This window comes from Meriones unguiculatus, chromosome 14 (genome assembly GCF_030254825.1).
Source record: "Meriones unguiculatus strain TT.TT164.6M chromosome 14, Bangor_MerUng_6.1, whole genome shotgun sequence".
Taxonomy (NCBI): domain Eukaryota; kingdom Metazoa; phylum Chordata; class Mammalia; order Rodentia; family Muridae; genus Meriones; species Meriones unguiculatus.
In genome coordinates this window covers 44,729,593-44,741,742 of record NC_083361.1, presented here as the reverse complement: position 1 = coordinate 44,741,742, position 12,150 = coordinate 44,729,593, and the positions used below count along the sequence as shown (strand labels likewise).

Genomic DNA, 12,150 nt, shown 5'->3' with positions numbered 1-12,150 from the left:
CTGAGTACCTTGTGCTCCTCACCAGATCTTCTGCTGGCCACGCCCACAGACCATCCCAGAGCAGGAAGGCTCAGTGCCCCCACCCCCACTTGAGAATGGTCCAGCAGCATGAGAAAGCCTCAGCTGAAAAGTAAAGGATCTTGCTGCAGAAGCCAGGCATTTGTAAAATCCCAGCCATGAGCAGCAAGTTCAAGCCCCATTTCACAGGTAGCCAAGGACATGACACATTTTTCCTTAACACAAGAATTGAGGAAATGTAAACTGTTCTGCCTTTTAAGACAGCTCTACTGGAGATGATAAACTTTCTCATTATCTTGCTCTCTTCCAACTCAGGACTGTGGCCAAGGTTACACCCAGGGAAAGCTCACACATACAACACACACATGAACATGAATAAATACACAAAGACTGCGCACAGAAATTATAAACTGCATGGAAACATACAAACTGTACAGATACCTAGAATCCCATATAGCAGGGATTCAGTTAGAAACACAAGCTACACAGGCAAGATGCATATAATACACACAAGAAGTAAATATACACACAGACACAAATAGGCACAGAAGAAGACATGTGACACATCATATATGCAAACATAAAATACAAGATGACTCAAATGCCCACAGTACAGCTCAGAAGACTCCAATACCTCCATACAGAGAGCAAAGGGTTAAAGCGGCCTCTGCAGCAGCCCAGGGAGCTGCTGCTCACTCCCCGCCATGTGTGCATGTGTGCGTGTGTGCATGAGTGTGTGTGTGTTCGTTCATGCCAGAGGGGACAACTTGCTGGAGTCAGTTTTCTCCTTCAAGCATGTGGCTTCCAGTGACCAAAGTCATTGAATCTGGCAGCAAGTTCCTTTACTTGCAGAGCCATTTTGCTTGCCCCTAGTTGTAGATTTTTGGGTAGGGTAGCTTCTATAAGTGAACCTGCCCGACAGGCTCAGCCAAGCCTTACCAGGTGCCTTTCAGAGCCAGCAAGATCCACTTCGGAGGTCTTGCTTGAATCAAGCTTCTGGTGGGAAAAGCACCCTCCCTAACTTGTCTACATCAGAACCCATAAGAAGCTTGTGACAAGGAGTCATCCCACCGGGAGAGGTCTCTAAGCAACTCGCTCTCCGCTGTATGTGCACATCTCTGTACGTAGAAATGGCCAGGAGCGGCACGCACAGGCACACTATCTGCATGTGTCAGGCTCCACACAAGAACTGGTTGGAGCCAGAGGCTTGGCTCTGTCCACACAGCAACAGCACAAAAAGGCTCCTTGTATGAGGAGTGTAGTAATCTCCTGGGGAGCATCATTTACTCCTGGAGCCTGGTTGCCGCTAGGAATGTTTCATTTTTAAGACACTTAGAGATTTATTTTAATATTTAGTGTAGAGTGGTGTGTGCATGTGTGTGTGTGTGTGTGTGTGTGCGCGCGCGCCAACAGAGGACAGAAGAGGGCATTAGATGCCCAGAAGCTGAACAAATGTACAGATATAGATATATAAATATGCATATATCAAAGCTCACAACATAAGCTGCCTGACATGGGCGATGGGAACCAAACATGGCTCCTCTGCAAGAATAGCAAGTACTCTTGACCACTAAGCCATCTCTCAAACCCCTACAATTTTTAACTTTTATTTTTTAAATGTCACTTATTTATTCTTTGACAATATGTATGTGTACACAATGTATCTTGATTCCATCCACCCCAACATCCCCCAGGCATCCCCCAAAACATTCTTTCCCTGCCTCCATACCCTCTCCATTTTGTTTATTTTCATAACTCACTCAGTTCAGTCAGTACTGCCTGGTGATCTTGTACAGGTCTTCATATGTAACCACGGCTACAATGAGATCATGAATGCAACAGGCAAGTCACATGGAAAAGACAGCCTTTCACAGCTTCCCCCTACCCCCATCTCTAACACAGACATTCTTTGCCCCCTCTTCCACCAGGCTCTTTGATCCTTCCAACTTTCAGCCTCCCATCCCTGGCTTGGCCACTAACCTCTAGCCTCACAATTTCACAAGGGTACAACTGCTCAAGGGTGGCTAATGGACGTTTCATCCTGTGCAGGTCCACAGAAACATTGAGTTCACAAGCACCACTGAGCCTGTGATCAGAGCCCCTTGAAGTTTGTTTCTGCCAGAGGCAGTGACCCTGTACCCTATTTCCTGCAGCCTGGGAGGGGGGGAAACCCAGATCCCTCAGCACCTGCACCCCTGACTGCACTTTCTACGCCCAGGATTTACAGCTTTCTTACTGCCTTGCTCTCAACTGAAATGGATTCTACCTAAATGATAAGATCTTAGTGAGAAGAGCAGAGATCACTGCTATGAAGTCCTCTCCTGTTTAAAAAAACAAGTTAAGGATTAATCAGCTTATGTTAATGCCAAAACATGAGCTTTACCAAGGAGACTGGTGAAGGATCACAAGACCCCAGGCCACAAGGCCAACTTATACTCCCAGGAATCTCACGCTCACGTGTTGCCCAGGCTGCTCTGGTGGATTAATCCTTGTGGACATTGTGAGTAGTTCTATGTATGAAGTGAGGCCCAGCACATTGCTCAGGCCTGGGTGCCTTTGGAGTCTCAGGGAGCCTGTCAGCTCCACTAACTGAACCCTGAGCAATTCAAAGGGGATTTCGGAAAGAACTCAAGCATTTCAAAAGAGGAATGCCATGCGGCAGCCCTCTCTCTTTCAAAGGAATGGGTTTGCAAAGCAAATAGCATACAGCACATGGACTTGGGGAACTCTCTCTGGATGTCTGAGACTTCTAATTAAACCTGGGGGTGGTACCTACCCATTTCGGACAGTCAGTAGGACCTCACTGATGAAAACAAACCCATCTAGGCAAAATTGTATCCGTTGAAGATAAGCCAAGCATTGCTACTGCAAAACCTCTTGTTCAGACAATTCCTGGGTTAGTACAGCCACTGTTAGATTAAAAATCACAAAACAAACAAACAATTATTCATTCTTTGATAACTTCATACATGAATACAATGTATTTCAATCATATACCACCAACTGCCCTATCCCATCTCCCAACACTCATAGATTTTAAAAAACTGTTTTGTGTGCGTGTGTGTTCATACATCCACAGATGTGTGTAGCTAAAGGATGACTTGCAGGAGTCAGTTCTCTCCTTCTACTGTGAGGCTTCCAGTGATCAAAATCAGGTCACTGGGTTTGGCAGCAAGTGTCTTTACCTGATGAGTCATTTTGCTTGTACCATTTCTAAATTTTGAGGTAGCTTCCAAACATAAATTGCCAGACAGGCTCAGCTAAGACTGCCGGTTGCCTTTCAGAGCCAGCAAGGTCAACTTCTGAGGTCTTGCTTAGATCAAGCCTCTGGAGGGAAAACCTCCCCTCCTAACTTCTCTACATCAGAACCGGACAAGAAACTTCCTATACCTACTAGTTCTTAGAGTTGCCTCAGCCAAGTCTTGGAGGACAGGCAACTGTAGTCTGCTGGGGACAATAATGAAGTCCATCCATGCAAGGAAACCAGCTGTTGACAAGAATCATAAGGGTGAAATATATGAGGCATTGCCATACTTTGAATTTGGTTTGTCTGACCTAAGGGTTCATGTGTTAGAAGCTGAGTCTTCAGTGAGCAATGTTAGAAGTGAAAGAAAGTAAGAGGTGAAGCCTAGTGAAAGGCTCTTAGGTCACTGATGTGTCCACAGAAATTAAGGTAACTAGGTCTTGACTTAGCTCTTGCAAGAGTTTTTTTTATAAAAGCGCCAACCAATCCTTCCTTGGCTGTCATCTTGAGAGACTATCTTCCTTGTACATGTGCATGCCACTGTGACACTAACTGCCATGAAGACATCACCAGAGCTGAGTTAAATGATCCCCCTCCCCCTATCTTCCTTCTCACTCTTTTGAGATAGGGTCTGCTGTGTGTTCCTTCTGGGTTGGTCATAGTCATGACTATAACTAACTTGATTCAGGGAGGCTTGTTCATGACCCTCAAGAGATCCAGTGTGCTAACATTCTTTCCTTGGGGAAGGAACAAGGTGCACACAGCTCTGAAGAGCTTCAAGAGACTCACAGGACCCCCAGGAATCACAGTGATGATGGGGCTCATGGAGTTCACAAGCCTCCACAATATTCTCAGCGATCACTCACTTTCCTGAGGATATATTATAATAGTCCATGCAAGAAAGATACAGACAGCCATGCTGGCTAAAATTATATTAGTCCTTTATTGGCTAGTAACCAAGAGTGGGCTTACGCTTCAGTTTCTTTGTGCTGAAGCTCAGGGGTACAGTCTTTTTAAAGGCAAAACCTATGAAGAACATAATTTACATCAAAGTTATATGTCAGAGTAAAACTTGAAACATTCATTTTTGGCAGAACATAGTAATTACTTCAAACTCACCATGACATTTATTGACTTATACCATCTTTAGTTATTTTAGTTTATGTTAAATTGTATAAACCTTACCTACTTTGGTTAGTAACTCCGGGCCATAGTCAAGGGCATGGAAATCTCAAATGTGCCGCCAAGGAAGGTGTGACTGTTGTGAGTGTAGAAAGCTGAGAACTGTGTAAACAAACAAAACGGACTCAGGACAAGATGGTGTTTCCCTAGTCACTTCAATATATGATATGAACTATTAACAGGAGGGGACTCTTGTGTAGTGCAGCTGCCTGTAACTGATCCAGGGCATGTTTCAGTCCCCAAACCAACAGAAATCCAGGACATCATTAAAGACATTATACAGCAGGTTTTAAGACAGAAAAATCAGGCTGAGACTGAGCTAGAACCTCCGTGTTGGCTGGCATTTGTATACCAAAAGGTGCTATGTGTGGTGCAGGAGAGTGGTCACCAAGGGTCCAGCTTGGCTATGGGCCTTTGCATTTTACACTGCTAGCATGTCTTGCAAGATGTTCTTGCTACTGCAATTTACAACAACTGGTACTTTGCAACTTTAGAGCCAGCTCCGCAGGAGGGACTGATCTCTACCACTGCAAACCTGAGGTAGGAAAATCATAACACCCTGTGAGGTGGCTATAGCCATTGTTTTGTTAAATAGGTATAATGTGTTCATCAAATTATTTTTTAAGCATTTGTGTTTATGTCCATAGATGACTCAGCTGTCAGATGCAGTGGAAGGCAACACCTTACAGCAACTGATGGCAGTTACTACAGATGCTCCTATGTAGTCAAATGCTAGGAGTGTCTGTTGCTGTAGTCTGGACAGTTACTGTAGCACAGCAATCCAATGTCCAACAATAAATGAAAGAAAATAATCTAATCAGTCCTGTACCTACCAAGATGCACCTACAGAAAAGGGGGTAGAATGTAAAGCTAGAGGAAGGCAGAGTGTTATGTATGTTCTCTCCAGGTTGAATTTAAGCATTGCTGCCATGAATCAGAGTAGCTATAATTACCTTCATGAGATTAGGACTATTAATATTCACTCATAAGTGGCTGGAGCAGGCTCGTGCAAGATTCTCATGAGTCTCTCCTTTCTATGAGGTTATATGAGAGATAAACCATTGACTAGGAGAGACTCGTTACACCTCAGTAATGTAGCCGCCTTTCAGTTGCCCAAATATGATGGCTATTCTTGGTTGTCACATTTTGACACATCTGGGGAATGGGACCCTCAGTTGATGAACTGCTTCCATCAGGGTGGCCTGTGGGCATGTTTGTGGGGCATTTTCATCATTGCTAATTGATGCAAGAAGGCTCAGCCCTTTGTGAGAGGGTACCATCCCTAAGCAGATGGGGCCAAGTTGTACATGAAAGGCAGCTGGATCTGAGCCTAAAAGCAAGCCTCAGCTTCCCTAGATGATGGATCTGTAAGATGAAGTAAGATCATTCCTCCCTAACTTGTTCTTGGTGAGAGTGATTTATCATGGTGACAGAAAGAGAACTACACCACCAGGTGACTCACACGGGACTGTCCATGCTGCTCAGGTAGTGCTCTTCAGTGTTGGTGTTGCCCATAATTTGCCCAGGGGACTTCTCAGTGGTGTAGCTGCCTTCTGAATCACACACACATGCTCCTGACACTCCTATAAGCTCTTCAGTTTATCAAGCTAGACGCAACAGAACCTTTCCTTTTGTTGCTGGTGTCTGGCTGAGGTGAGTTTTTGGTTGTTGTTATTTTGTTTTGTTTTTTACATATCCCAAGGAAAAGTTACAATAGGTCTCACTCAGTAGCCCTAGAAGACCTTGCATCCATGATCCTCAGAGGCCTCACATTCCCAAGTGCCAAGATTAAAATCTGTCTTCTTTATGAAATTAGTCAGCTTCAGGTATTTTGTTCTAGTTAACAGAAAATAGATTACTACAAGTACCACACTCCTTGTGAACTCCAGCAGATTTTCATCTTATGTGTATTCTAAATATATAGTCTACTATCATTTTATTAAGTAAAAAAAAAAAAAAACAAAAACATGATGTATCAAACCAACTAATTCACAATTCAAGATACTAGTGAAACCTCACAACATTATCAAGTATGACTCAAGACCTGTATTCCTTTCAGATGGCCTGTCTTCACTACAGTAGGTTTTCTACACAAATTTTGAAATTCTGACCTCCTTTTTTAAGTTGGATGTAGTTGTTCTGGTATCCTCTTGGGCCAAAATAAGGAAACTGTGACTGAAAATCAGTGACATCTCAGTCTTAGTTTACAATTTATTTTTGCAAAACTTGCCTTCCAACGTGAACTACAACGTGCCTCAATCACGCACTAGATCTCTTAAGATTTAGTGTACTAGGCCTATCAGCCAGGTCATCTATTCTGTTCTCTATTCTTCCATTTGCAGAGAGCTTACCACACACACAGCAAATTACACCCAATGGCCAATAGGACCAAGAATGTGCCTGACCCAGAAGTGGGCATGAGCATGAGGGCACGTTTAGAGTTAGAGAAAGGTGCTCTAAGGGTCCCTGGACTCCTCTGGCCCCTGGGAGCAGCTGTTCTACCTTAGTAAATGTTTCAGTGTTTTGCCACTGAGTATGGTCTGGGTGTAGTAGATCCATATGTGCTAGTCTAATTGGTTAAAAAAGCTCAGCCTACAATTTTGTGACACATGTTTTATTTATAGGGGATTAAACTTTTGGCATATACATGACACAAACATTAAATATGGTACACTTTCCATGATTGAAATTATGATACTGTCTACCAAAATGCCTCAATTCCAATCACATAATGCATAATCCTCCTGGGGAAGAGGAGGACTGAATGGCATTTTTTTTCCCGTTTTGATTTAAGTAACTTCTAAATGCATTCAAGAAATAATAATTTAATGTTTTAAAAAGCTTTTAATAAACAAATTCAGAGTAAAATTAGTTGAAATATTTAAAATAATACAATTTCATCATTACACAGTATTTTCAATATACAATCAAGATGACACTGCAAAGGGATAAGGAAGAATCTATTGCACCCACAAGTAGAAAGGGTTTATTTTTGTGATGCTGTTGTGTGTCCATATAAACATTTGCACTGTAGTAAACACTGGGCCCTATAGGTAATGCAGCATGATGGGAAAGAAGTGCCCCACAGTGTTCCTCATGCACAGGATCATCTTTCTGCTGTCCTACCACACAGGATCTCAGACAGCCAGTCTTTCTCTCTTCCTCCTCAAATGCATTCAACATTTACAATTTACACAGCAGGACTCTTCCTGCTTGTTCAGCCACATTTCTTCCTGATGGCACTTCCATCTTAGTGTCCTGTCAAGTAATCTTGTGTAGAGTCTGAAGCAAAAGAGTCTGCATCCTCATTGTCTGAGTCCTCGCTGCTGTCGTCGGCAGCTGGTTCTCCCGTGAGAGCTATTCGAGCATAGTCATCTGTGTCTATGGACTTGCAAAAGTGGATAGCATACTTCAGTTTCTCCTCAAGCACCTGCTTGCAGGAGTACCTGGGCAACTTCAGCAGAAAGAAGCATGTGTAGGATTCGGGAAGGAAGTGATCAGGAGGGTTGTACTTATCCAGGACCTGTTGGTAGAGAATATTAGTAAGAGATTTTGTTAAGGGTAAGTAAAACTCTGAATTTGTTTGTGGTTTTATTGTTTAATTTGTATCTGTATTATTTTATTATTGTGAATTTATTTACACTGTGTTCACTTCATTCTTACAGATACTACATATTTGGTTAGAAATAAAACATAGAAAATGTAGAATCTAACCAATTTTAGATATAAAAAAAAAAAAGGTAAATCATCCCTAGGTTCTGCAATAAAAGCAGCAAACCAATTTTACTGTGACTCCTGATCATCACCAAGCAATCATGTGGATGGCCAATGAAACAGTCTGACCCATCATCTCCTACTGGTGTAGACAGAACACTGTTACCTCGCTGACACTAGTTTTGAATGGGGCATGAAACTGGGGTCCAGCACTTGACCACCTGAGGACATTCTAAGAGCACCAATCTACTTTTGGTGCCTATACTTCAAAATACTAGGAAACAATAAAAATGATTATTGTTATTTTAGGAGAAAAATTATGTTTGCTATCAAATATATTCCTGAAAGATGGATATTTTGGTAACCCTAGCCACAGATGTGTCTCTAGGGCTATTGCTACTAGGGTCTGAACAAAGAAGAATGTTAGATATAGTTTTCCCACCTCAGTGACCTTAAAAGGTAAACTGAACTTGTTTAAATCCTAAGACCACTGAGTTCTAAGACAAAGCAAACTTATTCTCAAATGTATGAACAGTCTCATTTTTCTCAGCTAAATATTTAGTGATTGATCTGATACAACTAGAGTGTCAAACAATGTTTTATGAAATATGTATATTCAAAATCCATATACTGGTATAACACTAGTATGTACTGGTTATGGCTTAGGCTTAGCTACACTTTGCAAAATAGGTGTTCAAGATCTGTAAATATAAAACTCTAAGAGTTCAAATTATAGAAGTTATGTATTTTCCATTTCATTTTACAGAATTTGTTTTCTCAACTGTTCTGCAGCAGAATGCATGCAAGTCACTTCCACTGATGTCAATACCATGCTCTGTGATCCTGGTGAGGAGCCTACCTGGATGACAAAGTCTCTGCCCCGGAAGTCAGCAATGGTCCTGGGCAGCCTTGTCCGGCCCCACACAAAGCGCAGAAAGAGGGAGCGTTCCGTGTTAGAGAAAGATTCCATCACCTCCCAGAACCACTGGACCAAGGATGCAGATGGCTCAATCCCTTTATATGTTGCCACTGATTTTAAAAGATGCAGTGGGATGTCTGGACTCCCACACACCTAGGAAAAACATCCCATTAGAGAAGACTCACATTTCTCTTTTTGCATTTCAACACAAATCTAATCCCTTTTTTTTCCTCTCTAATAAGGTTCCTCTAATACCAGGTAGACATGAATGCCACCCTGAACCTCAGCATCCAGTAGGTGGGCAGTAAGAGATGGAGCACACTCTTAACTGTGCCATTTCATTCACTATCATAGCCACGCCAAAGCTTTCCAAATGGAAGGTTTTAAGTAAAAGATCAAATAATGAGTGGGCTAGTATGCCAAGGAGGTTTAGACAGCACAAAGCAGCCACGTACCATTGTCTCCAGCTCATATCCAGTGAAAAGAGAGAGAAGAGGTACAGGCACAACTCGGGCCATCCCTTCACGGACAGCAGCCACTTGCTCATCAAATTCATGGAGCCTTAAAGAAACAAAAACAATCTTCCTTATACTTGTACCTACAGTTACTGGGCACCTTGTTCTGCTGTACCAAGCTTTACACACAGTTCTGCTACCACACACACCACAGGGGAGGACTGAGAGGGGGGCTCTGGGTGATGCTCTTCACACACAACGCTACTGAGTTTACCTAGACTGGTACACAGGACATCCCTTAAATATTAACTACAGGCACACACACTGTAAGCACTGTCAGATGGCAGTGCTGGGTAGCAATAGTGCCATAGCTTACAGGAGCCATAATGACAAGGTACAGGCACACGTGGGTCTGGTAGAGGCTACTCTGCTGTTTGCATGGTCCTATCTATGTCCCTGTCTGTGAGGAGCTGACAAAGAAAGTATACAGTGGCACAAAGAGGCCTGAAGTTAAGTCTCTGTGGGGACTTAACCCTAAATAAGCACATTGTATTTATCCTATTTTACTGAAACCTAGAAATTTCAAGTGGGAATAATGAGTGCTCTGAATACTAGTCATCAAATGAAATCATTACAAAGATAAGCAATAGCTGAAAAGAAACAGATGGCATACTTTTATAGATGATATGTCTGGAAAAACGTAAATACCCAAGTAACTAGAATCTGCTACATTTGCCCATTCTTAAGTCAAAGCAATTGAGGAACAGATGACTACAAACCTGTAGTTTATTGCCAGCCGGACATACTCTGCACGGTTTTCCAGGGTAATGTGTGTGTGCTTGGAGCTTAGCTGGATGTCCTGGCCACTAGCACTTGGCACTGTGAAGGGCAGGCTCATGGCCTCAAACTCCTCTGAAGTGGCTTCATTATCACGAATGTACATGAGCCCAGGAATAAAATCTTTATCAACCTGTCAAAGACAAATACAAAGAGTCCAGTCCACCCCAAGCACACCTAGCCATAGCTGACTTAATCTGCTTATAAGTGTTTCTTAGATACAAGAGCATGGCAGGTGAAAAGAAAAAAAAGCCTTCTGTTAGGAAGCACTTCACCCATGGAGCTAGAGAAAGACACAGAGAGTTCTTAAGTGAACTGCTGAGAAAATAACTGTAACTGGTGGGTGGTAGACACTCCCCTAAACACTAAATGGCACAAAGAGCAAGGTGGCTGTGACTGCTCTGTCAGTCCCCTTCCTGGGAGCCTGAAGTGCAGCCCAGCTCTGCACATGACAGTGATCTTGTCTATCAGACCACATGAGTTGCTGACACCATAAAGTGCACAGTCTACCAACTCTCTCACATCCATGCACTAGGAAGTGGTCAGAGGCCAGCTGCCTTCAAGTGATAGGTCAGATCCCCAGAAAAGCCCAAGCCCGTTAACAAGACCCACAGCCCAGATTATTCACCTCACTGAGGTCTGCAATGGTGAGGCTCATCCCAGCCAGCTGCTTCCAAACAGGCTCAGCGAGATTCAAACTCAGCGGACTCCCAGTTCGGATGGCAATGCCCAGTAACACCCCTGGTCATTCAAAACAGAAGGTTGGAATATACTTGGAATGGGTGAGAAAGTTCTTCTCGCTTGTTCAAACATGCCTTGGACTATCAGCTCTGCACTGACACCATGAAGCCTTCTAAACCAGTACCACTCAAACTAAGTGCTAAGCCCACCTTGAAATAGAATGTCCTACTCAAAAACTTACTTCCTTTTCTTCCTATAACACAAGTTTCTACCTTTCCCTATTCTTTTCATACACAGGACTAAACCACTGTAAACCGATTCTTGTCCCTTTGAAGGCAAAGAAAAGAGACGGATTCCTTCAAGAATGTGGATGTTTTGCTAAGGGGTAGTGACAGGATAAGGAGCACTTTGGGAGCTCTCTGTGCAGACCTAGAGAGGATGGGACAGGCCTACTGCCAAAGCCATCTATTTCCACGCACTCCTGAATTTCAGGTATGTTTAGAACACATATAGCATTTTAAATCCTCTATGCCAAAGAAAGCACTGAGCAGACAGTCACACACAGACCGACTGTAAATCTCCACAGCTGTACAAAAAATGGCCATAGCTCCTGATGGTTCACCACCAGCAAGTCCTTAACACGAGAATGAACAGAATGAACAGCAGTATCATTTCTCCCCCATAATGTTGGTAAAATGCACAAAAATCAATGTACATCACTTTCATCACTAATGTCTCAAAAGCTAAACATGGATATTTATACCATCCACTGTTGCTCTGAGACAGACAGGAGATGCTACACTAATTTAAGGGTGGTACAGGCCCTATGCAACAGTATGATACACAAGCGAGAGGCCCACCTAGGAAGCGAAACATGCTGCAGTGAACAGGCGCCCGGGTAGCAGGGTTCAACAGGTAACAGTCTCTGTTGGCACCAGATTCATCCCTGCCGTTGGGAGTCACAATCAGAAGGGGAGTGAGTCCATTTTGTAACTCCTCACAAATCTCTGCTATAGACTCGCTGTAGCCACCCCCACAGTCATCCACAGATTCACCTGGAAGGAAAGGAGAATCAGCAACACATAGGCCACCCAACACCA

General features: G+C 43.1%; 1 protein-coding gene across 4 annotated transcripts in view; it reads right to left on the bottom strand.

Annotated features, from left to right (window-relative positions):
* Positions 1–7,042: 7,042 nt before the first annotated feature.
* Positions 7,043–12,150, bottom strand: part of Herc2 (HECT and RLD domain containing E3 ubiquitin protein ligase 2) — a 180,137-nt gene continuing 175,029 nt past the window's right edge. For all 4 annotated transcript variants that reach the window (XM_060367233.1, XM_060367235.1, XM_060367234.1 and 1 more), the window contains 6 exons: positions 11,911–12,105; positions 10,998–11,110; positions 10,312–10,502; positions 9,533–9,638; positions 9,018–9,230; positions 7,043–7,967 (listed from right to left, as the gene is read on the bottom strand). In XM_060367233.1, coding sequence (XP_060223216.1) covers positions 7,695–7,967; positions 9,018–9,230; positions 9,533–9,638; positions 10,312–10,502; positions 10,998–11,110; positions 11,911–12,105 — 1,091 coding nt within the window. In that variant the 3' untranslated portion in view covers positions 7,043–7,694. The remainder of the gene's footprint in view (positions 7,968–9,017; positions 9,231–9,532; positions 9,639–10,311; positions 10,503–10,997; positions 11,111–11,910; positions 12,106–12,150) is intronic.